At 38.0% G+C, this 25,759-nt stretch overlaps 1 protein-coding gene and 1 long non-coding RNA gene across 4 annotated transcripts in view; one reads left to right on the forward strand and one right to left on the reverse strand.

Moving 5' to 3' along the window:
- Positions 1-25,759, reverse strand: part of slc39a11 (solute carrier family 39, member 11) — a 174,995-nt gene that overhangs the window by 7,127 nt on the left and 142,109 nt on the right. For both annotated transcript variants that reach the window (XM_082543682.1, XM_082543681.1), the window contains exon 6: positions 10,841-11,008. In XM_082543682.1, coding sequence (XP_082399808.1) covers positions 10,841-11,008 — 168 coding nt within the window. The remainder of the gene's footprint in view (positions 1-10,840; positions 11,009-25,759) is intronic.
- On the forward strand, positions 21,421-23,910 carry LOC309712690. Of its 2 annotated transcripts, none has more exons than XR_014278354.1 (3): positions 21,421-21,567; positions 21,935-22,025; positions 22,622-23,910. It is a non-coding gene; the product is annotated as an uncharacterized lncRNA (long non-coding RNA). The 2 variants fall into 2 exon arrangements; XR_014278355.1 differs by having other exon boundaries at positions 21,940-22,025.

Here is a 25,759-nt window from a genome sequence, read left to right on the forward strand (position 1 = left end):
GGGTCAAATAAAATCAATAAAATGCTATTTATTGCCAATACAAAGGCAGAAGAGTTTTAACCATGGCTTTAAAGATAAGACTTTTTTCATGAAAGTTTGACCTTATTTGACTTTGAAGGAGAGGTCAGAGGTCAAAAGTAATGTGATGTTTAGAATCCTCATATATCATTTCCTAAATGCCTCAATGTTGTCAATACAAACGATGGCAGTAAGAAACATAGCGTCAAATAGCTTTGTGTGGCATTATCAGGTTGACCTTCAGATCAATCTATGGACCTCTAAGGAGAGGTCAGAGGTCAAACGTAACATGATATTTTACATTTTTATGTGTTTGTTTTCTATATGTCAAAAGTACTCACCACATTCAAGCATGATCATTTCTGAGGCTTTTTGTTAAATACTGACCAATAAATCATTACGCTGACCTTAAATATCTTGGTTTCTTGGCTCTCTGCTGATATATCCTTTCTCTTCCTGCTGGAAGTTGGAAATAAACATCCCAGAGTCTCATTCCCTCTCACCCACTGCATTTACACAGATGTGTGTGGAAAGCCATTATGTGCAGCTATGATACATTTGTGCCACACAGTTAGCTTCTTTGTGAGTGGACAGATAGGTGCGAGTCCAATGTTGACTCATTCTGTTCCTTTCTTTAAAAATGTCAAATGTGGCTTCTATATTTGGTTCTAATGGCTCTAAAGATCATTTTCTAGGTGATTTAGTCATTGTGTGCGGTCCGGTTCACTGGAACAGTCTTACCCACATCTGCTTCTCTACTGCTTATTCTTTTCCCTTTCCTGTTGATCTCATGGTAGACCTGACTACAGTGACTTGCTACCCATTTTGCAATACAAAGTGCAGTTTAATTATTCACTTTTAATTCAAGAAATTGATTAAATAGATGTTTTGGACATGGGGTTATACTTTAGGATCACTTATTTGTGTCATCTGATAGCTAAAATTAGTGACTTTAACCTCCTAGGACCTGGTGTCCACATATATGGACATCACATTTTGGGTTGCCTAGACCACAATGCTAAACTTTGCTCTACAAGGACCTGATATCCCACTTACGAGGACATTATACTGCCACTGTTTTATCGAAATTTAAAACGAATGTCTTCATATGTGGATATCAGGCTCTTGTAGAGCAAAATCAGATAAAAAGATAATTCTTTGTTTTTACATTCATCAGGTCCCAGTCAGCACAAATTGCAAAGAGAAATTTAAAATGCACGCCATGAAAGAGTTCGGGTCTCAGGAGGTTAAACCTGATTGGCTGTCCTTTCTAAACAGAAGGTTTTAAGACCAAGCTGGTTGGACACATGTTTACTGTGAGAAAGTGATCTGAAGCCTTAGATTTTAGCTTATGGGGCTAATCGTTCATATGCTAAACTATTTAAAACATTGTAGTATTGTATACATAAGACATATTATACATAAAATAAGGTGCTGTATATTAACATAATATGTAACATAATATGAAAAACTTTAACAGCTTAAACAAACTTCAGTAGAGAACTTTAAAAACTGGACGAGATTGTTAATGTAGCTAGGGTAGCTAGAGCAGTGGTCCCCAACCTTTTTCGAGCCACGGACCGGTTTAATGTCAGACAATATTTTCACGGACCGGAAATAAATACAACAAAATAAAATAAAGGACCAAGAAAAAAACTGTGGTATTTTGTAAATATAATAATAAACCCAAATTCACTGTGTAATTGTGTAACTTTATTAGCAGCGTCCTCCTGAAATGCACCAACAACATTGACAGTAACATCCTCCTCTCTGCCCCTTAATGCTCTCTGGTCACTATGGTAACGTGTAAATATTTCTTTCAAAGTAAGACACACAAAAAAACAAATATAAAGTACATGAAAATATATAATAAAAAAACCCTGAAAACCATAAATTTCACACCCGAGTCTCAACTATCGTGGCCCGGTACCAAACGACTCACAGACCGGTACCGGTCCGTGGCCCAGGGGTTGGGGTTGCAGTTGTGTATGTTTGTGTGTGTCTGCATTGGCTCAGCAACCAGCTCTATCCAATTCCTACCTAATGTTTTATGCTCTTTTAAGCGACTGTGACAATACTGCTGCTGACAGGCCATTGTCACAGCAGCCGCTTCCTTTCATTGCACCTTCATTTAATCTCCACTCCTCACCCACGGACACACTACTTTTCCCACTGTGCTATTTTTTTTTTTTTTACATTATTTCCCGGTGAGAAGTTTATTCCAATGACATCAAAGTCAAGCTGCGTCTTTTTTTTTTCTTTCAATCCTCGCCTTTACACGAACAACAAAGCGACATTTCAAATTTGCTATATCCTGCTGCATCACAAAATGCAAACTGCTTGATGAAAACCATGATTTAGTACCTTGTAATACTTAACATCAAAAGACACACAATTGGTGGCAACTTTTGTATTTAAAGTGACTCCAAAGGCCTGGAAGAAACTAGACAAACAGCGGCCTTGATGAAAGTTCTGTTGTAAAATGCACTGAACGATTGTGCATAACAAATTCTCACATAGTGCCTGAGGGTCTGTATTTACCTCAAACAGGTTTAGAAAGACTATGTTTGAACAAACATTAGTCATCAGCTACTCTCTTCTGATTAGCTTCTTTTTGTTTTTCACTGAATCAGCATATAAACTCAAAACTGCCTCAACTGTTGCTTTGCTAATTTAGGGAGCATGCACATTAACATAGCACTCATTGAATCAGTCTAACATGAGAGCTCTGAGTAACCTTTCTTTAATTTCCTTTTGCTTGGCTGTTCTTTTAATATTAAGTGTCACTCAAACTTAATTGAACATTTTAAAATATAAAAACCTTAAACCAGCACAAACGGTGCAGTCTTTCCCTTTTCTTTTGGCGAGTTACTAAAGTTAACAAAATGTGGAAGTGACTGGAAAAACAGTTACTCATAGCAGCCCATTTATGTGTGAAATGACGGCTGTGCTGATGGAAATACTGAATCTATCATGTGAGAAATTACAGTACAGGCCAACAAAGCATCTTATCTGACATAATCAACAACTAATCTGTTTACAATTACCCATGATGCACACAAGCAGCAAATCCTTATGCCACAGAAGCTTACTATACCAAGAGATGCTTAAAAGTGGCTTTATTTCTTTTTTAAATGATAAATGAATCCTTCAAAAAATTTTGAACCGATTTTATGTTAGCCAATCAGTTAGTCTGGATCTAGATTATAGAGAAAAAAGTAATACAATGTACATACATCCATAATTTATGTCTTTAGAAGAATGCCAACAAATCCTGGATAAATACTGTATATTTACTGTAATTATGGATAATTAATGGATAATTACTGGGCAGACAGAGAAAATCCCAGACCTATGTTTTGATATATATATTTTTTAATTTTGGAAATTTGCATGCTGTGATTATTATTGATTACAGGGACAGCTTATGGCTGTTGAGGCTCTTTATCTCCATTAGTAAAAATGTACTAAAAGCAACATAAGAGTTAACCTTATAGGGAATGTAATCATCCATCCATTCTCTTCCACTTCTCCCGCTGTCTTAGAGCGAGAGGCAGGGTACACCCTGGACAGGTCGCCAGTCTGTCGCAGGGCAAAGACATAGACAACCACTCACATTCACACCTATGGGCAATTTAGAGTTTCCATTTAACGTATCCCCACTAACTGCATGTCATTGGACTGTGGGAGGAAGCTGGAGTACCTGGAGAGAACCCACACAAACACAGTGAGAACATGCAAACTCCACCCAGAAAGACCCCGGCAAGATGGTGGAATTGAACTCAGGACCTTCTTCCTGTGACGCAAGAGTGCTAACCACCGTTAGCACTTAATCCAATTTTCTTTTCCTGGTTGACTTTTTTCCTAACCCAGCTGCTAGTACTAGCAATCAGTGAGCTCCATCCATCACACTAACAGGGAGGAACGCTAATGGTGGCAAGAAAAGGTGGCCATACGTCTCCGACTCAGCCTCTGCTGCGTCTTCAGAGCCTCTTTGAAGATCAGTACACTCCATTTTGCAGCTGCTGTTTGTGTTATTCAAGGAAAGGTTCACGCCGCATACTGATAGCCTCCCTTCCTACAGGTAAAGACGGGCATCAACATGAAAAATAAGTACATTTTTTGCACCGTTGAGAAAGGCACTCAGTGAAAAGCAGATTTTTTTCCACATAAAATGTGACAAATTACTGCTCAGTATTAGAGTTTTATGTAAAATAGTTTTCTTTCATCAGTCTGAATCAAATGATGAGGTTATTATAGCGCAAAGCCTTCAGTGTTTGTAGTCGATGTTAAATTGCATGATTAGTTGGTGAAGAAGCACTTCAAAGAAGCAAACAGGTCCCTCTTATTGCAATTTAGGACTGCAAAATTACCCATAACACCAGTGGGCCTTTTAAACAGGATAAACACTGCTAGTTTATTAAAAATAATAATAAGAATAAAAAAATCTTAAAAGGAGCAAAGTACATATTGCTAGTTTTATGTGCTCTTTCTTTGATGTTATTAATAAAAAAGGTACTTTTGGCTTCTTTGTTGTAACAAAGTGTTTGTATCTATCCCTGGACTCAAACCAGCAACCTTCTTGTGGACCGTCACATAATTTTTCCAGTGCAGTAAATACTCCACAGCACACTGGTTCCTAATTTTGTGTCTTATGAACCATTTAAGAAACAATCATTTCACACAGAGTTCAACTGGTGACATTATTGTTACAAATAGACAAATAGAAATCAATCAAGCCTGAAGCAGAAAATCATCCAAGCAAGTGAGCTCATTCTTATTAATTACACACTTTAATTTGAGCAAATCATTGCTTGCCCACATCTCAGCGTTCAGCTCACAATTCTATTCTATGTTTCCACATTTTCATATATAAGAACTCTCAAACACAGGACGAGCACAAGGAAGTCACCTGAGACCTTTGGTAACAGGCTGTTATAACCACAGTAAAGAGGTGAAGTAACATTATTCGAGAATTTCTGCTGTGTTTTTATATAAAACTCTCATTTTCAAATCCTTTCAAATCCAAGGTAAGCAATTTTAACATTTAATAGTTAGAGTGGATATCTCATCAAAGGGCAAATATGCATGGACTTTTGAATTATAGTTTATTTATAATTCTGTTGAGGACTTCCAAGACATTAATGTTTTAACTGTGATGAAAGAAATGTATTTTAATAAACCTGTCAGCTCTGCTGTATGATTCCCCAAAGTTGATTTTAAAAAAGCATGTAGCACTGATTGACACTCAGTGCATTTTTACTTTCACTTTAAATATAGATAAAAGAGAGAATATAAATTATTTGATTTACTATTGCTGCCCTACATTTAAAAGAAATAAGCGTTCATTCAAGACACGAAACCACTGACAAATATCTAAACCGATCTGAGTTTTTCCTCAAATACACTTTCAGACTGCAAATGTTCTAATGTTCAAATTCATGTCTGTTCGCTAAACAATTAATATTGTGTCACTTTAAAAATGAAGCAGCAATCTGACAGCAGTTTAATACATACTAGTAAAACCACTAAAGTCAATTTTTCATGTGTCTGCATTACTTATAGATAACATGGAGATACTCACTCAAAAAGTTAGAAAGTAAAATCAACTTGCATATTCATCACATGCTCTTTTTTGTGTCTCATCCATCCAGAAAGTTGCAATTATGGTAGCCTACTTAGTGAGTTTATTTGCTATGATGTCTCAACCAATATCAGCAAACATGGAAACTGTTTTTGTACTTTGTACTGCCGTTATAATTATAATTTTAAATGTTATATTTGGAAAGTAGTTTGAAAGAAGAACCTAATCTAACATTTGCCTCTATATTGTCAACTCCCGAAGAAGCAGTAAACCTGAAATCAGTGGCACATGTCACATGACCATATATCTATACGTATATTGAGAGAGATACATTATTTAAAAATGAAAAAAAAATAAATAAAGGGCAGGGATAGCTCCATGGGTAGAGTGGTGGCCCCATGATCGGAAGGTCAGGGGTTTGAATCCACTGAACGGCTGAGGTAGCCCTGAGCAAGGTACCGTCCCTACACAGTGCCCATGGGGACTAACACATACACATTACTCTTTCAATCTATGTGGATAAAGGTCTTTCTGAAATTTAATATTAGTGGTAGTGTTAGCATTACTAACCAGGAACTGGATCTCTCAAAATAAGAAAAAATGTTTTCTCTAATGATTTTTTCCTTTTTCTTTTTTTTTTTGCTTTAAAACAGACAAACTTATACTGAAATATAAACATGTGAAATACAGTTGGAGATTTACACCACCGGTCAAAATGTTAAAATGCCCCAATTTTTCCAGTTATTTAATGCAATTCAAGTTGTTCCCCCAAACTGCTCCCCCTCAAAAAAAAAATCAGAATTATACAAAAAGGCTTTTTTCAGGGACCGGTAGTGTAAATAAAAATCACTGTTGCGTAAGCTAATTTGAAATGAAGAGTCTAAACACGAGCATGAGCTATTTTGTTTTACAAGCTGTATTCTTTTTGTATTTAGTTTTTGCGTTTTGAGTTCAGTTTGTGGCAAAATAGTTCAGCTCTGGAAGCTTAAAAAGTGCTACGATTACTGGCACTTTATTGTACCCCGCAAGCACCTCACATTCCTCTTCAGCAATGTCACAAGTCAATTAAAATAATAAAGTAAATATGGCCTCTGCTTTTATGAGAAAAACAAAAGGGAATGAGTGCTGGGAGTTAAGATTATTTATGCTGACAACACAAAATTCACAAGCAGATTATAAACAAACAGCAGTTAATTAATAACTGAATTAACTATTACTTAGTTAATTCAGTTACCGACCCTGCTGTTAATTACTTTACCATTCTTTTCTTTTTAAGTATGAACCTTATCAAAAGGCACACATTTACCGCCGTTTCTCTCTGATGTATGACTGACAGGTTATTAACTTAATTAACTTATTGGACTTGACAAAACTGTGACTTGTTGACCTCTGAGTAGTGTTTAATAGTGCAAGGCCTCTTGCAGAGCAAACCTGTCTATTTGACTGATTTATTTTTTTTCATCATTAATATTCCAACAACTTATTTGAAGCGAGAAAGAAAATCAATATGTACATTCAATGAGCGTTCCGGCTGACGCACTACAAAACAGCCTGAGCTGGGAAACAGGCTTTTGTGTAATGAGCTTTAAAAAAAAAGCTGCATTGTTGGTATTCTGTGGAGCTCAGCAGCAGGTGGGTGAATTGTAAATTCAGAGTGACTATACATACATGGTTTACTGCTACACCTCGTGTAACATTTACAGCTTGCTGGCATCCCTAAACGACTCTCCTGCTCTCTGACACAGACAGACATGCACACTTTATATTGATCACCATATGGTTGTTGTTTAAATGAGTGTCTGATGTATGAACTATTCTTATTTTTTATTTGTATTGATGCACAGTTCACACCACAAACAGACAACCATGAGTTTGGTCTGACAAGGCTGCTGAGTAGTGCATTCACTTCATCTTCTTATGTCTGTGGAGTTTCTTCTGCTACCTCGCAAACAATGGTCTCTACTTCAATACAAAGAGCTGGAAGGGGGGGAACAGTGATTCCACCTTTAGGACAAACACAATTAAGTGTTTTGCCAGTGAACGCATTAATCAATTCTTAGGCAGTGACAGTAATGTCTCAATACGAGCTAGAGTAGCAACACAAGTGTATTGAAGTGATATTATCGATCACAAGAGCCATGATTTGCTTTCCTTTTCATTCATTGACATTTTAGTTTTTTGGGTAAGTTAATATAACAACAAAGGGGCCAATAAATTGTACAGCAGTGCATCCTACACCAACTGTTTATTATTCAGTTTAGATGCCGATAGATAAATGAATAAGTGTTATATTGACACAAATGGACCGGGTGCCTCTTCCAAAGTTTACTTACACATGTTCAGAGTGCAACACGTGAGTGGACTGTTAAATCATGTCTGTAAATAGGGATTGTTGGCTCAGTGGACGTGGACTAGCGATTTTTTCTTCTTGATCGAATGTAAAGTATAAACTTTAAATATTTAGCAGAGTTCCTAACAATCGATGCTGAGGTCGTTACAAAAAAGAAAAAACAATACAAAAATGAATACATCAGTGTACTGCACATTATTCTAGCTTTTGTAAAAAGTAATGTAGTTTGTTACTTAATTACCCACTGGTGAAAATATTTCATTACACTACTCCCTATACTACTGTCATGTTACTCCGTTACGTGAACTGAAATGCACTGTCACAATGCTACCACTTACGAGGTTACAGTCACACACACACCAACACAAATCCCTATACTAAAGAGGGAACACAACATCTTTCTGTTATGCATGAACACAAAACCATAAAGCAAATTTGAGAACAAAAGACTTCAAAGTTACCAGAGCCATTCTAGAAACATTTACAGGTAGAAATGGAGGCTGCGGTGTTACAGGCCTGACTGCTTGTCATTGTTACTCAATACAGTAACATAAAGTACTAACGAGTTATTCAATGATCTTCAGCATTGCCTGTTGAAGATCAAATCAAATCAAATCAAAATTTATTTATATAGCACATATTAAAACAACAGTGTTGACCATAGTGCTTCACAGTCAATAAAAACATGAGACAGTTAAAACAAACAATAAAAGAGGACAACAAACAATAGGTAACAACGCAACAAGCTAAAACAGCCAACTAGACAGAATCAAAAGCCAAAGTAAAAAAATAAGTTTTAAGACGTAATTTAAAAGACTGGATAGACTCAGCAGTTATTCCAGAGTCTGGGTGCCACGGATGCAAAGGCCCGGTCGCCTCTCGACTTCATTCGAGTCCTAGGTTGTGCTAGGAGCCTGTGGTTGGACGATCTAAGTGCTCTGTTGGGATTGTATGAATGGAGTAAATCAGAAAGATAACTGGGCGCTAAATTATTCAAAATATTAAAAGTGAACAAAAGAATTTTAAAATCTATACGATATTTAACAGGGAGCCAATGTAATTTGGCTAAAATTGGAGTTATGTGTTCATGAATTCTCGTACCTGTTAAAAGACGCGCAGCTGCATTTTGAATTAACTGGAGCCGGCAAAGAGAGGAGTGTTGGAGGCCCGAGTAGAGGGAGTTACAGTAGTCCAAGCTGGATGTAATAAATGCGTGGATAAGCTTTTCAAGGTCCTTTAAAGGAAGGAACGGCTTTGCTTTGGAAATCTGACCAGGTTCTGGTTAGCATACACTCAGCTTTAACATCACCCTGGATTCTTTGCTAGCTTTGTATTTAACACAGAGCTGCATGTAAAAAAAAGATGTTAGCAGCACAGTACAATTACTTTTCAAAGTTTACATTTTCTAGTGTCAGAAGAAAAAGGCACATTTGATGTTTGCTTTTTGTTTTTGTTTTTTTCTTTCTGTCCAATCATTTGACAGATAAATGAAAAAACTTTATAGTGCAGGTAACATGATTGTATATAATGACTGCATTTATTCCAGTAATTCATTATATTACTGTATTAGCTAAAAATGTCATGTGATTACGTTAATCCACTGTGGATGATCACAGTATTGGACAATGATTAATTGTGCTGATAAAGTTTACCACTTAGATTAGCATGCTGCTATATAGTAATTATTTAGTCATGACCCAAACAACTGAAGAACTTTTCAGTCACTGGCTACACTTAAAAAAAGGCTCAATGGTGCCACTAATACAACAACCAGTGAAGCTGGACTATATGCTGCCATATGCTACTACTAGCAGGCTAATACCATGATACATTAGTATCTTTGTATCATGTCGCCTAAAATTCAAAGTTGGCATGAATGCGACGATCAAGATGTTTCAAATTAAACAGCATTGTTTTTCAACCATCCCGGTGGCATTACAAGTGAAGTCTTCTGAAAGCACGCCAAAATATCCATATCCAATAACTATTTATTTATTTCAGTCTTTACTAAACTGGTGGACTGTTGAAACAACCAAATAATATCGTTGCCATACTGAAAAGTCCAAGTTAAATCAAACTGCCAAATGAATTTTAGACAAAGTTTTCAAGCTGTGTTGACAGCAAGGTCAAGAGCAACATGAACCCAAATTTATTACTGCCCTTAACTATCGTTTATCATTAGCATCATTAGCGGGTGCTTAGTCAGCCCTGTAAAAGTTCTGTGGTGCAACTATTGCTCATGATTTAGGAAAACATTTCATCATCATAATAAAATATTTTTTCATCACTTAGAGTCAACAAGAAAACCTGAGCAGAAGCTTCTAGGTGCTGCGCTGCCTGTTACAGAAAGCTTTGCTTCCAGGTCACAGCTGATGTTGTTCACATACATATTCCTGCAGGCACATATTCATTCAGGAACTCAAACCAGAGCCACAAAAATGACTGTAACAGTCACTCAATGAAAAGCAAAGATTGTATTCTGGGTATTCAATTAAGTTCCAGATCTTAAACAATGTATTGGATGCACAGTTGTAGCAAAAAGAGAAAAACAGACATAGTGCTGGCACGAACTGATAAAGAAGAAGACTGCTTATTTGAATTCAATTTAACACCCCTAGAAAAGAAATAACCGACACATAGTCGTCGTCTTTGTTGTGGAGGGAAAAAAATAACAACCGTTTTGCAGATATAAACCACAATAAAGGCGAAGAGTATTTATCAGTGCGTGCAGGCATTCAGTCTGTTTACATTGATGGAAGGTTATAGCTAAAATGTGTTTTTGCCCCACAACAAAGAAAAACACTCTTGATCATTAAAAAAGAAGCCGTATTGTTTGAATTCAATTTACGTTCCCAAGCAAAACTTCATGTCCTGTGGTTTGTACTCACCCGGGATGTTGTGGATAGTGATGGCTAGGATGAGGAGAAGAACTCGCCGCCAGCTGCTGCCTCTCTGTTCAGCCACTTCCTGTTGTTTACTTCCTGTTTCATGTCCATCCGAGTTGCTCGAAGGAAGTCCTTTCCTTCTCTGGTAGACGTCTCCATTCTCAATTTTATCTGTTTAACAGAGGATAACAAACATTAGACAGCACTTCTTTTTCACCACTCAAAGTACTTTCACACTGCAGGCCACATCCACCCATTAACACAGGATTCATTTGAATTCTATGTGTTTACTGCAAAGCCCTTTAATTACCAGAAACAGATGGACTGATTGGTTTTCAGCCGAGGGTCTAACTACCAACCTCCAGATTGGTGCACCTCCCGAGCCAGAGCTGAACCCAATAGAATTTGGTGGAATTGCAATTATTAAAAGTTTAGCACATAAATAAATAAAAAACTCAGAAGAACTCAAAGAATCCCTTTTTTAAGAAACACCGACATGCACACTGGGATTACAATCTTTCAACCTGCCTACAAGTGTTGCTTCCAAACATGGCTGGGAGACTTGTTTAAGTACTTTTTGACCGCAGGCTGGCTTTAATTGCTTGGTGGATTGCCCCACAGCGCCAGACACCCTTCTCTTTGACTGTGGCTATTCTTGTGACTTTTCCTGAAACAAAAAACTTTGAGGAAACCTTGTCCAGCAATCAGCAAGGCGTGAGGACGTGTAAAAGTAGGAAGGGAGGGTTTCCTCATTAACATTCGGCTTCTTCATTGTTCCCTCTTATTTTTCATTATTCATCCATTTCATAGTGGCAGGGTCGACCGCAGCCCTCATCCTTCCTGATATGGCTTAAATGATACTCCTAATTATGGCATATGGCAGCAGATTTTAACCCTATCTTTGACTACGATCATAAAGAATAGGTAGGGTTGGTAGAGAAGGATTGGGAGTCAGCATTCACAGCTCTTTCTTGATTTCAGTCACACGTTGAAGCCTTGTTTATATAACACTCAGATGGTCGCGTGGATTTACAACAAATCTGCTGTAGAGTTGATCCTTGATTGCAATAGAACAAAGGTGTCAAGAGGTGCATCCTATAAAGACACTCAGAACTACATTAATCAGGCTAATTAAGGTCTTTGAAATGCCAATCAGCGCTTATGTGAGTCTGAATGTCAACGTTTCAAACACAGAATCCTTATAATTGTGACTCACGTGAACATGCACTTAGTTTTCTGTTATTCAACGAAAACTTGCGGTGATGCGCGACACATAGGAAGCAATTACCCACAAGATCAAAGGACAACTTAAATGACAAATGGGTTTATTACAGAGAAGATCATCTGCCTCGGCTGGCTGCTTCAAGCCTGATTAGCACGTCAGTCACCAAATTTGTATTTACAGGCTGACAGATGAAAAGTAAAACTTTCATTAAAAGAAAAATGCTCAGGATTTGTCGCATATCAGTCCAATTACCAGCAATACAACATCTGTCAGTGTCATAAACCAAAGTTAATGGCCCAAGACAATTTAATTTGCACAAAACTCCTGATGAAGGTTACGCAGACGGAGCAAATTACATTATGTTGTTATAAAAAAACCAAAATAAGCCCAAAATGGACAGACGCCATCAAACAGCTGAAAAATGTTGGGTACAGCATGAACATAATGATGATTAGCTGACTAAATGGTGCAATGCTTTTAATATTTTATAGGTTTCCAATCAAAGGAGACTGTCTAGAAGCAGAGGCGCTGTAGATGCACTAGGAATGGTTTAAATTACCAAAACCCCTCCCTGCTCTTCTCGTGAAATGCCATGAGAGATGCCCTCGAGTGGATAATTCAGTTTGCAGCGTTTAGTCTCGGCCGCCCTCCCCATCCCTGCATCGGTCTCTTTTTTTTTTCACCTACATTGCTGAACACAAGCAATTGACCTCTATTAATGTGTTCCAAGTGTCTTGTTCTTACTATGTAGGGGGCTGTAAATTGCAATTATTGGTGAGTAAAGGTCAAACAATCTGGACTTTAGCTTGCAGTGCACTCTCTGTAACAACCTCAGCCAAGCAGAAGGGAAATTCGCTGTGTATTTCTCACCCATTTAACTTCCCAAACTATTTGACTACTGGAAATTTTCATGATTTAAAAAAAAAACATTTTTTAGCTGAACACAAATACCCAAATATGCACAAGTGCCACAAGATAATTGTCTTAATAAAGATAATCTTCTCTTCTACTCTAAATGTTATGATTCAATACATATATGTATATTAGACAGGGTGTATACTCTGAAAGTTTCTACTCAAGTCTTTTTTCTTTTTCTGCTCCTTGTTAAACACAACTATGTCTGGTTTGTTGGCCAGAAGCTGCTTCTCTCAATCGCATCTATAAAAAAATAACTCAAATACCAAAAATCCACTTTGGACACTAAATAAGCCATTTCTAGTTTTGTCCTTAGTTGAGATACTTCCTTGATGTGTGTGGCCAAACTTTTGACTGTGTGTGTATTTAATTAATTAAACTTCACACAAAAAGAAAGATATGAGTAAACCTATTAGGGTTGGTAGTGGCGAACATGAATGAATACATGGTTACGGATGTGACTGGCATTCGAACCCCTAAATTTGCTAGTAGCTGCTTTCATCAGCCCTCTGATTGCCATTCATGGCCTTGATACTGATAGGGCTCACTGTCTTTAATAAAATATTTAACCAGAACCTATTCTGACCAACATAATCACTCTTTGTATCAGTCTTTTAGCTCATTTGGTCTACCAAAGAAGAAACCATGAAATGACCCTTTGTACGTTCAATAGGGATCCTGTCAGATTGTACCCCTTTAAAATTTAGCTATTTACAGTTTGAGACAGAGTTAAAAAAAAAGAAAAAAGAATGAGGCAGGTGGAAGAATACATCGTGGATAAATATCTCTCAAGGTTACTTGCTAACTAAGGGCATAAAGGTGCCTGGTGACTGAGAGTATGCAGATATACTTTTCATCAGTATTCCCTTAGAAAGGACTGTTCTCCACAAGGACACACACGTTGACCTGCCATTATTGGACTTGAATGAAGTGAAACCACGAAATGCAGTTTATTTTGTGAACATTTCACTTTTTCAAGATTGTACACAAAAAGCCTGTAGCAGCAGAGGCAGTTGTTTCCTGAAGGCCAAAACTTTGAATACTATTGCAGCCACAAAAGGATTCATAAAGAAAGCAAATACAGCACTGAAAATCTGACCTGATCATAGCCATAGTAAACGAATGTTCAGTCATCATTACAGATGTTGTAAAAGTCTATAAATCATCACAGTTTTTAGACTTGTTGCTTGCACAGCTAACAAGTAGACAGGGGGCGCCATTTTTGCATGATGATGCTAAAGAAACTTTCACGCCTGATTTGAACTGTGAAGCAAATTTGTCATTCCGCCTTAAATCCATCAAGCCTTCTTCATGAACATCTCCGATTTCCAAAAACATTTATGGTAGGAAACTTTGAACATAATAATGGCTGCTATAAAATCTCCATATACCATACTGATATCCATCCATCCTCTTCCACTTATCCTTATCAGGATAAGTGGAAGGGCTGGATACACAATACACAGCTAAAATTTCACAGCACTGATTCTATATGTTCAAACTGTACCATAAAGGTTTTTGCCAAGTTGGAGATAGTGAAGCAGGAAATGTTCTAAAAATTGGCTGTTTAGCCACCAGTGCTGTCCATCAGCCTCCTATTGCTGCAAATGTATGTACTCCATCGTATAAATGTGAAAATCCTCGGTGAGTTACTTCTCGAGTTACCACATTCACAAGATTTTCAGAAAACTTGAGCAAGATTCAAACTCATCCAAGATTTTTGGTAGATGCACACCTATGATACCACAGATGTTACGGTATCCGTTTGAAAATTTCACGTCACCTTGTTCTCGTGTTCACAAAAGTTGGGTGTCCAAACTGTCTGCCCACGTGCCTGCTACCCCGTGTGGTGACAACAACAGCATCATAAAACAACACAATAATAAAAATTAGATAGTACTTATCGATGCTATACATCTGCAAATACTGACATTTCTATAAACAGCTATGGCTAGAAAGGAAAAACCTCCTCTCCCGTGGAGTCCCAGAAAGTAATACAATATTCCAGGAATGTTACGTTTTGGGTCTCCTGTTTGTCATTCAGGCAGCAGATCTGAGACTACTTGGCTTGGGCACATGTTGTGTGACAGAATCCTGAGACTGAGAAAAAAAGAGAGACTACACGGTTTGTCACAGTTTTCATCCGGAGGTAGGAAGAGTTGCCTCCTGTTGCTGTAGCAGCAGATGAGTCAGGACGTGACGGTGCCACTGCCTCATCTGCTGCTCCATGCCAAGTTAATGAAGAGTGTGGGTCTTCAAGGAGCAAGCTGGGTTAGCTAAGTGGCTTTCAAAGATTTTGGTCACACCCGTTATGGCAACAAGTATTTCTGAGGCGCAACTTAGCACAGCATAACATGTCACTGTAGTCAAGTCATTCCAAAACATATCTGCTGTTCTCATCATTCGAGGACAGGAGGGGAGACGGGAGAGAGGATGACTGAGATGAGAAAACAAAAACAGCTGTTTGGAGAGGTGAGGGAGAGGAGCGTATCAGATCGATAAGATACACAATTTGACAGCAACTGTTTGTCAAATCTGTGGCATTTCAAAAGAAGCCTCAATTTTCAGAAGTGAACAAAGCACCGGCACCTCACATTGAAGGTCTTAGTTTTTCCTCGGGGGTTTTGATCTTGCTGCTGGAAATAAAAAGCTGAATGAACGCTCACTTTCTTTCTCTCTCTCGCTCTATTTATGATTCATTTTTGTGAAAAGCAGCTGACACACCTGATTGGAACCTTTTTTTGTATAGTGCAGCGTCTCACATCTTATAACAATTTTACTCTGAAATAACCTGAAAATGGTACAGTGATCAGTGGAAATAATCTTCGAGCGCGACACAGAGAATCAAATTAAAAGAAACGCAATGACAGCCAATTAAAATAATAACACATTGTAAGAGGCACAAAAGAAAACTGACAACACAATTGGGCAGGTTAACACAGGGCCTGAGAGGTCTTCATTATGGCAGTGAGCAGCCTCTCATGCTGTCTGAATATCAGTCCATAATGGTTTGCTTTAGCCATCGGCTGTTCTTTACTTCTCACTCGGACACGCCACACATTTGCACTACCGAATAACACTTTTGGCCTTTTCGGGATGTATCTGCTAACACTGCGAAAACTATATAGTTCATTTACTTGCTTGCTTGATAAACTGTCACAAGAGAAGCAATGATGTGCATTGCAAGTATCTAGAGGAAACCCTCCATACTAATTTAAATATTGCTCATTGTTGCTCAAGTCACTGGCCTGTAACACCTCTTACAACATATCCAGGATATCGTCTGATTCATCTTCACATAAAATCAACCATCATGAAAGGTGGTCACATAAACATGACTATAGTACAACCAACCACTGTGATAATGCCTTGCTGCTGCGTGTCACTGTGTGTAACAGGAAAGATGCTGGATAGCATTACTGTGCTTTTACTTATACAAATGATGCCGAAAGATGCATCAGCACTGCTGCCCCTTCATTAAGATACAAGAAGATCTAACTTTAATTAGAAGTCTATGTAGTGTGGATGAAATTACAATTGCCTTGTTCATTAAGAAGCAACACCAGCAAAGTTTTGTGGTATAAGAGCAAGTAACAAATATAAAAGCATATGCTAATTAAAATCTGTTAGTAATCTTGTAAATCTTATATATGGTCAGCGAGTACAAGGCCCTGTTTTAGGATTATATTATATCATATGCTTCCATGCTTTCATTGTGCTTCCAGAACAATGAAAGGGATTTAAAATTGCTTGCAAAACAGATTGGAACACACTCCAATCTGACACACTGGGCAGTTTTGAAAAATGTGAATCAGCACATAGATTTTGAACTCTATTTTCATTGGTTTTATAGCTTTGGGCTACTGTTAAATACATTACAGACATTATAAAGAAGTAGAGATATAGACAGAAAAGATAAACAATGAAATGAGAGTTCCTAATTTCCAACTATCAACTACAGAAATGTTTTTTTTTAATTTTACACTGGCTTCAAATGTTTATTTTTTAAATGCCATTATCTGTAAATTAACAAAATGTTTCTGTTTTATAACTACAAAACTTTCTGGACCATGCACTACCTTTGTACATTTGTAGCACATTGTAGCAAACACATTTATTTCATATGATTTAAGCTCAGATTGTTACAATTACTACAGCAGCATTTCTTTATCATGTAGAAAAAGAAATGTGCCATTGACATTGCATGTTTTCTTGCATTTTTTAATTGTGTAGTTAAACTTCTTTACACTGATGGAACTGGGCGTTTCCCTGGTCCGGCCCACTTAAGATCAAAGTGCGATATAAAATGAGTTTGATATAGACTCTCTTTTAGGGTCTTCCAAGAATGATGACTCTATTTTCCACAACACTTATTGGACAGTATGGGGTGATTTCAAATGTGTTCATCTACAATCTTGAAGGTAACCTACTCTGGTGGAGCAAGAGAAACAGCTTTGTGGGTTTAACTTGACCTCACAGTTTTCTCACAAAGACCGTAAATCCTGCTTCATAGTGTATTTTATAGAGCGCGTCCACAATGAAGCTCTCCCTCCAGGGAACAAACTGTAAACCCTTTGAGAAACATCCTGAATTAAGCAATGTTTCAACCACAGGAGAAAGAGTCTGATTTTCATTTCAGGTCAACGGTAACACATGACATACACATTCAGGCGACCACTTTGCAGTGGTTCAAGTAATGTGGTGTTTGTGTCTAAGTGCAAACATAGGTGGAAATGTGTATTATTTTAGTCCACTGGTGCTTAAGCTCTTATGGAGAAGGTCACTTGAGGAGGTTAACAAATGCACTGCACACATTTTATACATCTGACGTTGTGCTGATGATTGAAGAGCTTTTTATTTGGATTTCTTGTTTATAAAGTTCGTCCTTGGCTCCATCTGAAGGCCTTTTTTAATGACCAGTCTCTTGACACTTTCTTCACTATTTGGTTACACTTGCTGGTTTGGTATTTTGATGATAGTGCTGCTTTGAAATGTGTTTTCCTCCAATTTTTATGGAGGTTATGTCCACAGAAGGCACACAGGCTTCTTTGAGATTAATTAACTTTTCTACTTTACCTTTGGTCTGCTTCTGTGGATTTCTTTTGCAGTTAAAGTTAAACTTGTAAAAATGTATCAAAAGCCACAAACAATAATGTTTAAAGGGCTGTATGAGATTTAGCTGTTCTGTGTAAGTTGCATATGACAATGAAATCCATTTACTTCCCAGGCTAAAGCTTGTAGAAACAACTGGTGATTCATGGACGAGAAGCCAACGTGAAAGAAAATGTTAACAGGTACCACTCTTTATTTTCCCTGTAACACAATGAGTAAAGTGTGTGTGTGTTTTACATATACAGTGCTGTGCAAAGGTTTTAGGCAGGTGTGAAAAAATGCTGTATAGATATCACTGAGTAAAAGAAAGACAAAGAAACAGCAGGAGGACAAACCGGCCAGAAACATAGAGGTCAGGTCAGGTCAGCTAGTTGTGTGGAAAGCACGCTTCATTTCTCTTAGTGAAACGTCACAGATGAGTTGTTTTGTGTTAAGAATTTTCTGAGATGTGGATCTTTCTGTGGCATGTATTTTTTTTAAAATTTGGTTTATTTTGTTATTTTTTTCCTCAGTCTTTGTCAGATAGTCTACGTACCTTGAGTCATTTCCCAGCCCCCTGTGCTACTCTCACTGCTTTATAGTCCCCTGTCTATTTATGCTTTCTGTTGTTGGTCTTTCATGCATTTTTCATATATAGACTGTTAAGCTTCTTGGCCTTTTGCTTTTGTAAAATCAGCATCTTCAATAAAATATGTGTTGAGTTTTGCACCAAGTCAGTGTCTCTGTTTGGGTTTCTCTTATCTATAACACAAGCTAACAGGTCTCACACAGGTCTCTGACAACCTTCCATTAGTGAGACAGCAGACTAAATTATTGGCATTACTAACTCCAATGTAAATACTGATATTAACACACAAAGACATACAGTATACACATATGACATACACTAGAAAACAGAATATCCTACAAATTGTGATTATTATTATTTAGATGCAGTAATGCATTAATTAGCACATATTCATCTTTCCTCTCTCTCTCTCTCACACACACACACGCTGTGACTCGGTCTCTTCATCCTGCAACGTGGCAATCAGATTCTGATTCAGATTTGCGTCGTCCTCTATGCAGTATCTACAAATAGCTATGTTGTCCTTGTGGTTAAAGGGCTTAAGCTGAATAGTGTGAAGCCAGACTCTGTCCATGTGCATACATGAAAAGCCAGAAACTGGAAGAGCAGCAGCTGCGCATCACACTCCAGAGCCAGTTACAACACAGAGAAGATTAAATCAGGGTGAAGCAGCATGATAGGTGGAGTTGGGGTGCAGGAGGGTGACAAAGTAGCTTGCAGAATTGCAGCAACTTGGGGCAAATTAAAACAAATATAGACTCCAATCTGGCGCAGTAGATAGATTTGGTAAATACAGTGGCTTGATACATGATTCCAAACATTTTTTACAAATAAATAACTGCAAAGTGGGGTGTGCATAATTATTCAGCCCCCTGAGTCAATACTTTGTAGAACCACCTTTTGCTGCAATTACAGCTGCCAGTCTTTTAGGGAATGTCTCTACCAGCTTTGCACATCTAGAGACTGAAATTCTTGCCCATTCTTCTTTGCAAAACAGCTCCAGCTCAGTCAGATTAGATGGACAGTGTTTGTGAACAGCAGTTTTCAGATCTTTTTATGTTTAGGGTCGTTGTCCTGCTGGAAGGTGAACCTCCGCCCCAGTCTCAAGTCTTTTGCAGAATCCAAGAGGTTTTCTTCCAAGATCGCCCTGTATTTGGCTCCATCCATCTTCCCATCAACTCTGACCAGCTTCCCTGTCCCTGCTGAAGAGAAGCACCCCCAGAGCATGATGCTGCCACCACCATATCTGACAGTGGGGACGGTGTGTTCAGAGTGATGTGCAGTGTTAGTTTTCCACACATAGCGTTTTGCATTTTGGTCTCATCTGACCAGAGCACCTTCTTCCACATGTTTGCTGTGTCCCCACATGGCTTGTGGCAAACTGCAAACGGGACTTCTTCTGGTTTTCTGTTAACAATGCCTTTCTTCTTGCCACTCTTCCATAAAGGCCAACTTTGTGCAGTGCACGACTAATAGTTGTCCTATGGACAGATTCCCCCACCTGAGCTGTAGATCTCTGCAGCTCGTCCAGAGTCACCATGGGCCTCTTGGCTGCATTTCTGATCAGCGCCCTCCTTGTTCGGCCTGTGAGTTTAGGTGGACGGCCTTGTCTTTGTACACTGAAAAAAAGGGACTGGCCATCTCTTGGATTTATATAAGCATCTTGCATGTATTTAACACAATTACCTCATGTTTTAAAGATAAATGTAACTATATAGTGTAAAAACTACATGATATGCAGAAAGGGTGTATTAAATTGTTCATATCATGTTCAGGTGAAGTAAGTCAATAAGATAGCAACGTTAAATCTCGTGAAACCACGCGTGATTTCATCTCGCGGGCTTTCGATCGTGGTTCAAAAAGGCATCCATCTCAGTCAAGTCGAGCAGCCAACTCTACGTTTTTGGTATTTCTTGATTTTTTGAATTAATATTTACCATATTTCAGCCAAATGTAGTTAAACGTCTAGAGTATCGCCTTGTAACATGCTAAAAAAGAGCCGTTAGCTTATTTGCTGTTTTATCTGTTGTCAAAGAATTGGCGCTTTTTCATTTGAATTTGTCTTTGGCACAAGAGCCGTAATATCACATTAAACCTAATTATGAGGCACTCATAACATAATTTGGTTTTCTGTGTGAATAGATTTGCCAACTGACTCTTCAGTTACATTGTGTATTTACTGCACCGTGGTGTTAGTGAGATTTTGGACATTGAACAGCTTTAGCTAATATCATCAGCGGCATTATGCTAGCTTACATCCCTACCCCTCCTGCCCTCACCTGCTGTCCTTTTGTTTTTGTTTTTTTTGCTGCACATTGAGAGACGACCTCTATTCTGCATTTCACCAGGAGTCAGCTGATGGATTGTGGGTTCAAGGTGTTATGGTAAGAAAGTATATTCTATTTTCGCTTAAGGTTTCTGTAACTTAATTATAATAGGTTTTTTATAATTATTAGGTGCATGCATACTCAAATAGACCACCCTATTAATACAACTGAGAAATCCAAAATCTGCCATAGGTTTAACTTATACCTGTATGTATTGTCAGAAAGGTGATTACTGGACTCACATTAATGCACACTTGAACTAAAATGAGGTTGTAACTTGTGGGTTCTTGGGTTGCAAATCAGAAACAAACATCTTTGGATTTTTTTAATCCCATAAGATCTGGAAACACAGTTTTTATTCAACAAAACATTACTGATTAACCAAGCACAGTGCCTGCTGTTATTTCAAAATAATTTTATGTCATTTCAGATAAAATGAAGCATTCCAGTGCATCCCAACCATGCCTTTACAGTCAAGGTTTCTGACGGAGCTGAGTTTCTCTCTGACAGTCTGCTGAAAGTGTTTGCAAAGTGATCGGGGGAACAGGGCACAAAGCTAAAGGATGTAGCTGCCATGATGACAGTAAGAACTTTAAAATTCTTTAACTACAAAGTGTATATGTATTGCATTAGGTCAGTAAAAGATTTTTATGCTACATCCATTGAAACAGTCAACTATTACCTGTGAGTAATGATTCCACTGAAAGGATGCCATTCTTTTTTGTCATGCATTTACTGGCCCACTGAGAAAAATTTTTCTTTTTTTAAAAATAAATGTTCTGGAAACTATATATCCATAAAGTTGATGTCAAACAGGAATTTTTGATATTGCTTTGTAGATGCTGGTGTTGCATGTTGACTGGTTTAAAAAGTCAAGAGTTTTTGTCTGGGATCATTTTCTTCTGTGCTACTGAAAAGTTCACAAATCTCTGTTTTCTTTGTTATAATAGTCAAGGATGACATTAATGCTCGGAGTCCCTCATCGAAGTGCTCCGCATCTGTGTGAAAGACAATTGCAACATCTTGGTGCAGGAGTTCATGGTGAGTGTTTTATGAGTAGATTGTGGCTTTGCAACATTTAAATATGCATTTAGTTATCCACTTGATCCTCATTGGACTGGTTAGGACCAGTAGTCCTCTTTAATAATTTGAAGTTCACATGAGGCCTGGTAGTGAACTCGGCCGCCGGCCCTTGAGGCCCCACCCCCACCCCTGTATTAGGGGTCACATCAGTGTGAAAAAACTTTAAATTTGTCATTCTAGTGAACAAAGGAAAATCCCACCAATATTTATATTAGCTTTTGTTTGAAAAAAAAATGACCAACTGACCAACAGCTAACCAAATTGTGGGGAAAGTCTAAATTCTAACATCTTCTGAGTGACATAACCTGGATTTCTGATGGGCCGGTGTCTTTCTAACAAAAACTAATGTAAAGAATTTGAAATTATTATGTTTTTCACTCTGTCTTAGAAACTCTGTTAGACCATGAATGGCAGCATGGCAGGCAACTCTTTGGCTATAGCTATTTACTATGTTGCTTGCATTGGTTTAAATTACTCTAACATTAGAACTGGTAGATTCAAAAGAGATGAGTTTAAAAAGGAATCTTAAAAAAAAATGTTTTGTGTTTAACCAGGACTTGACTGAGGCCACTGCACAGATTGAGAAAACCACAATGAACATCTGTCTCCAGAGGATGCACCAGGCAATGACTTTTCTGATGTTGGCATCATCATCGAGGGTGTAGTAGTTCTTCAAGATCTGGATAACGTGACCTTTGCAGTAGCCATGCTGTTTGGACCTTTTTTATTCCTTCAACATGAGTTACCCATCACAACTCTGCTACACTTTTGAGGTGATTCAAAGGGTGGTAATGGAGTTGGGTGCAACTCAGCTCTCAAGAAAAGCTCACAACTAAGACAAAACTGCTCCTGCAAGGAAAGCTCACGGTTATGCATGCAAGGTGATCAGCTCTAGGTGAGAGGACATTTAAATCTCACACTTGTTCTGCTGCATTTTTGAAGCTCAATTCCAGGAACAGATCGCAGGGTTCATTTTTATATACTCTGCAACTGCCATGAGGACAAGCTGTTTTTTTGTTCTTGTTTGTTTTTCCTTTTGCTCTGTACAAGTTCTCTGTTTGTCTGTTTGGCAGCATTTTTAAATTTCTCTTTGTATTTTTTCTTTCTTTTACTAGTGAAGAGATGTAGCGTGAACAGTTATACAGTCTAAATATCCCATATGGGTCTTGTGAAATGGTATTTTCAGTTTCATTCAGTTGAAGTAAAGAACGTTGAATATTTCTAAGTGTGCTGTTTTGAACCAACATGTCACAGTATGATCAGTGCTGTAATTTTTGACAGTCACTGTATCAATGTTATTTTTGCGTCTCTTGAATAAAGGTTTTGACCTGCAAGTGCTAATTTCTTTAGTTATTGGGGTAAAATGGGTAATGTTAATAGGAAGGTGTTTGCCAATTCAGTAACCTAATTTAATGTTAATGGAAACTAACATTATCTCAAATTGTTTAGTCATAATTGTTGTTTAACTGAATCTTGACGTTAGAGGCCTTAGAATGTTTTGTATTGTTCTTTCCCAACATTTTTCAAAAGAAAGAGTCTAATTTCTTTGCTGTGATTGATTCCAGAGAACACGGAAGAACTGACATTATTTAACTGTTGATTTATATAGATTCAGTGGAGGAGTAATGTCAGTTTAATTCTTTACCTACTGTCAATGCAGTGAAATTAGACATTTTGTTTTGAAAGGTTACTGGTGGATGCCAGCAACCATCTTGGAAGAGAACAATACAATCTGTTATAAGGCCTCCATTTGAAAATTGTGTATTTGATACTAGAATATAATAGCAAAATGTAATTTGAAGATAACATGTAGCATTTAAGTGACCAAGTAGTATTGGGTAAAAGTTATTGAATCGTGTTGGGATAAAGTGAAAAAATTGTGAAGGATTAAAATATTCCAAGAGCTCAAATTACTTCATCAAAACATGTTTAAGTCACATTTTATCAACACAAATTGCACAGGTTTATTGAACATGAATAAATTGTGTTAATTTAACTCAATTGTTTAAGTTGCTGCCGAAGCAAAACATCTGTGTGCAACAAATGTCCACCATTGAATTAACCCTTCTTAGGCCCTGGGACCATTTTTGGTCCCTTTAGTTTTTCAGTTACAAGCCATTTGCACTGTGTTGAATGGAATATAGCCAAATTCTCTAAAAAAAAGTTTGGCATAATTTCATTTCAAAATTCAAGTCTGACTTCCTTAAGTAAATCCAACAACATATTTTTTTCAGTGTAGGTTTACAGTTGTGCCATACTCCTTCCATTTCTGAATGATCACTTGAACAGTGCTCCGTGGGATGTTCAAGGCTTGGGAAATCTTTTTTGTAGCCTAAGCCTGCTTTAAATTTCTCACTAACTTTATCCCTGACCTGTCTGGTGTGTTCTTTGGACTTCATGGTGTTGTTGCTCCCAATATTGTCTTATGCTGGGCTTACACTGTGCGATTTTTGGCCCATTTTGAGCCGATTTTTGAGTCGTGCGACCGTTTTGGCGATCGGCCAGATTTTGGCCTTCATCGTGCGTCGTGCATCGTGTAGTATACGTGGGGTAACGAGAAGCGATTGACACCTCACGACCAGCTCCCGATCATCAATCGCTTGGTCGTGAGGGTGTCACCGCAGTTTGTCACACTGCGCACGCGCAAACACAAATGTCAGCGAAAAAGATGGAGCAGCACGGCTGTGCAGCGTGTCATCTGGACACAAGCGATGGAGGAACAACTTGTAGAACTTTGGAAAGCTCATCCGAGCCTTTTCGATGTGGCCTCACAAAATTATCACGACCACAACAACCGTGAAAATAGTTGGATCTACACTGCTGCTCAATCACAGCTGCCTGATCAATGTTTTTCATTAGCAATTTAGCAAAGTTGATGGTGGTGGTAGAGAAGCGTGTCTGTGTGAGTGAAAGACAGAGAGGGAGAGCGAGCGACAGAATTTCTGTTATAACCTTCATTTTATGGACGCACAGTGTGAGCACTCAGGTCGCATCAGAGCATCGGGCCGTATAGTGTGAGACCCTGCATCGTGACCTATGAACTTCTAACCCCTGCGAGTCAACCGTACAGTTTGAGCAGGAGCTGAATCGCGCGACTGAAAAAATCGCACAGTGTCTGCCCAGCATTAGACAACCTCTGAGGCCGTCACAGAGCAGCTGTATTTGTACTGACATTAGATTACACACAGGTGGACTCTATTTAGTCATTAGCACTCATCAGGCAATGTCTATGGGCAACTGACTGCACTCAGACCAAAGGGGGCTGAATAATTACACACACCCCACTTTGCAGTTATTTATTTGTAAAAAATGTTTCATTCCACTTCTCACGTGTGCACCACTTTGTGTTGGTCTTTCACGTGGAATTCCAATAAAGTTGATTCGTGTTTGTGGCTGTAATGTGACAAAATGTGGGAAAGTTCAAGGGGGCCGAATACTTTTGCAAGCCACTGTATGAAGGAGGGCATACGTTTTAGACTTTAACCTGTCCTTTACAAGGTTAAGTTTCACAGTGTCCCTATTGCTAAAAAATTCCGCCATGGCAATTCATATTACACCAAAGTAAACAACTAATAGGTAAGAAACTAAATGAAATTTATGATTTTTTCAATAGTGGGCTCACTGCTTAAAAACAAACAAATCAGAAAATATAACACAATGTCAAGGATTTGTTTGTGACTAAACTAACGCTA

The sequence above is a fragment of the Aulonocara stuartgranti genome, assembly GCF_965226115.1.
Source record: "Aulonocara stuartgranti genome assembly, chromosome: 8".
NCBI classification, from domain to species: domain Eukaryota; kingdom Metazoa; phylum Chordata; class Actinopteri; order Cichliformes; family Cichlidae; genus Aulonocara; species Aulonocara stuartgranti.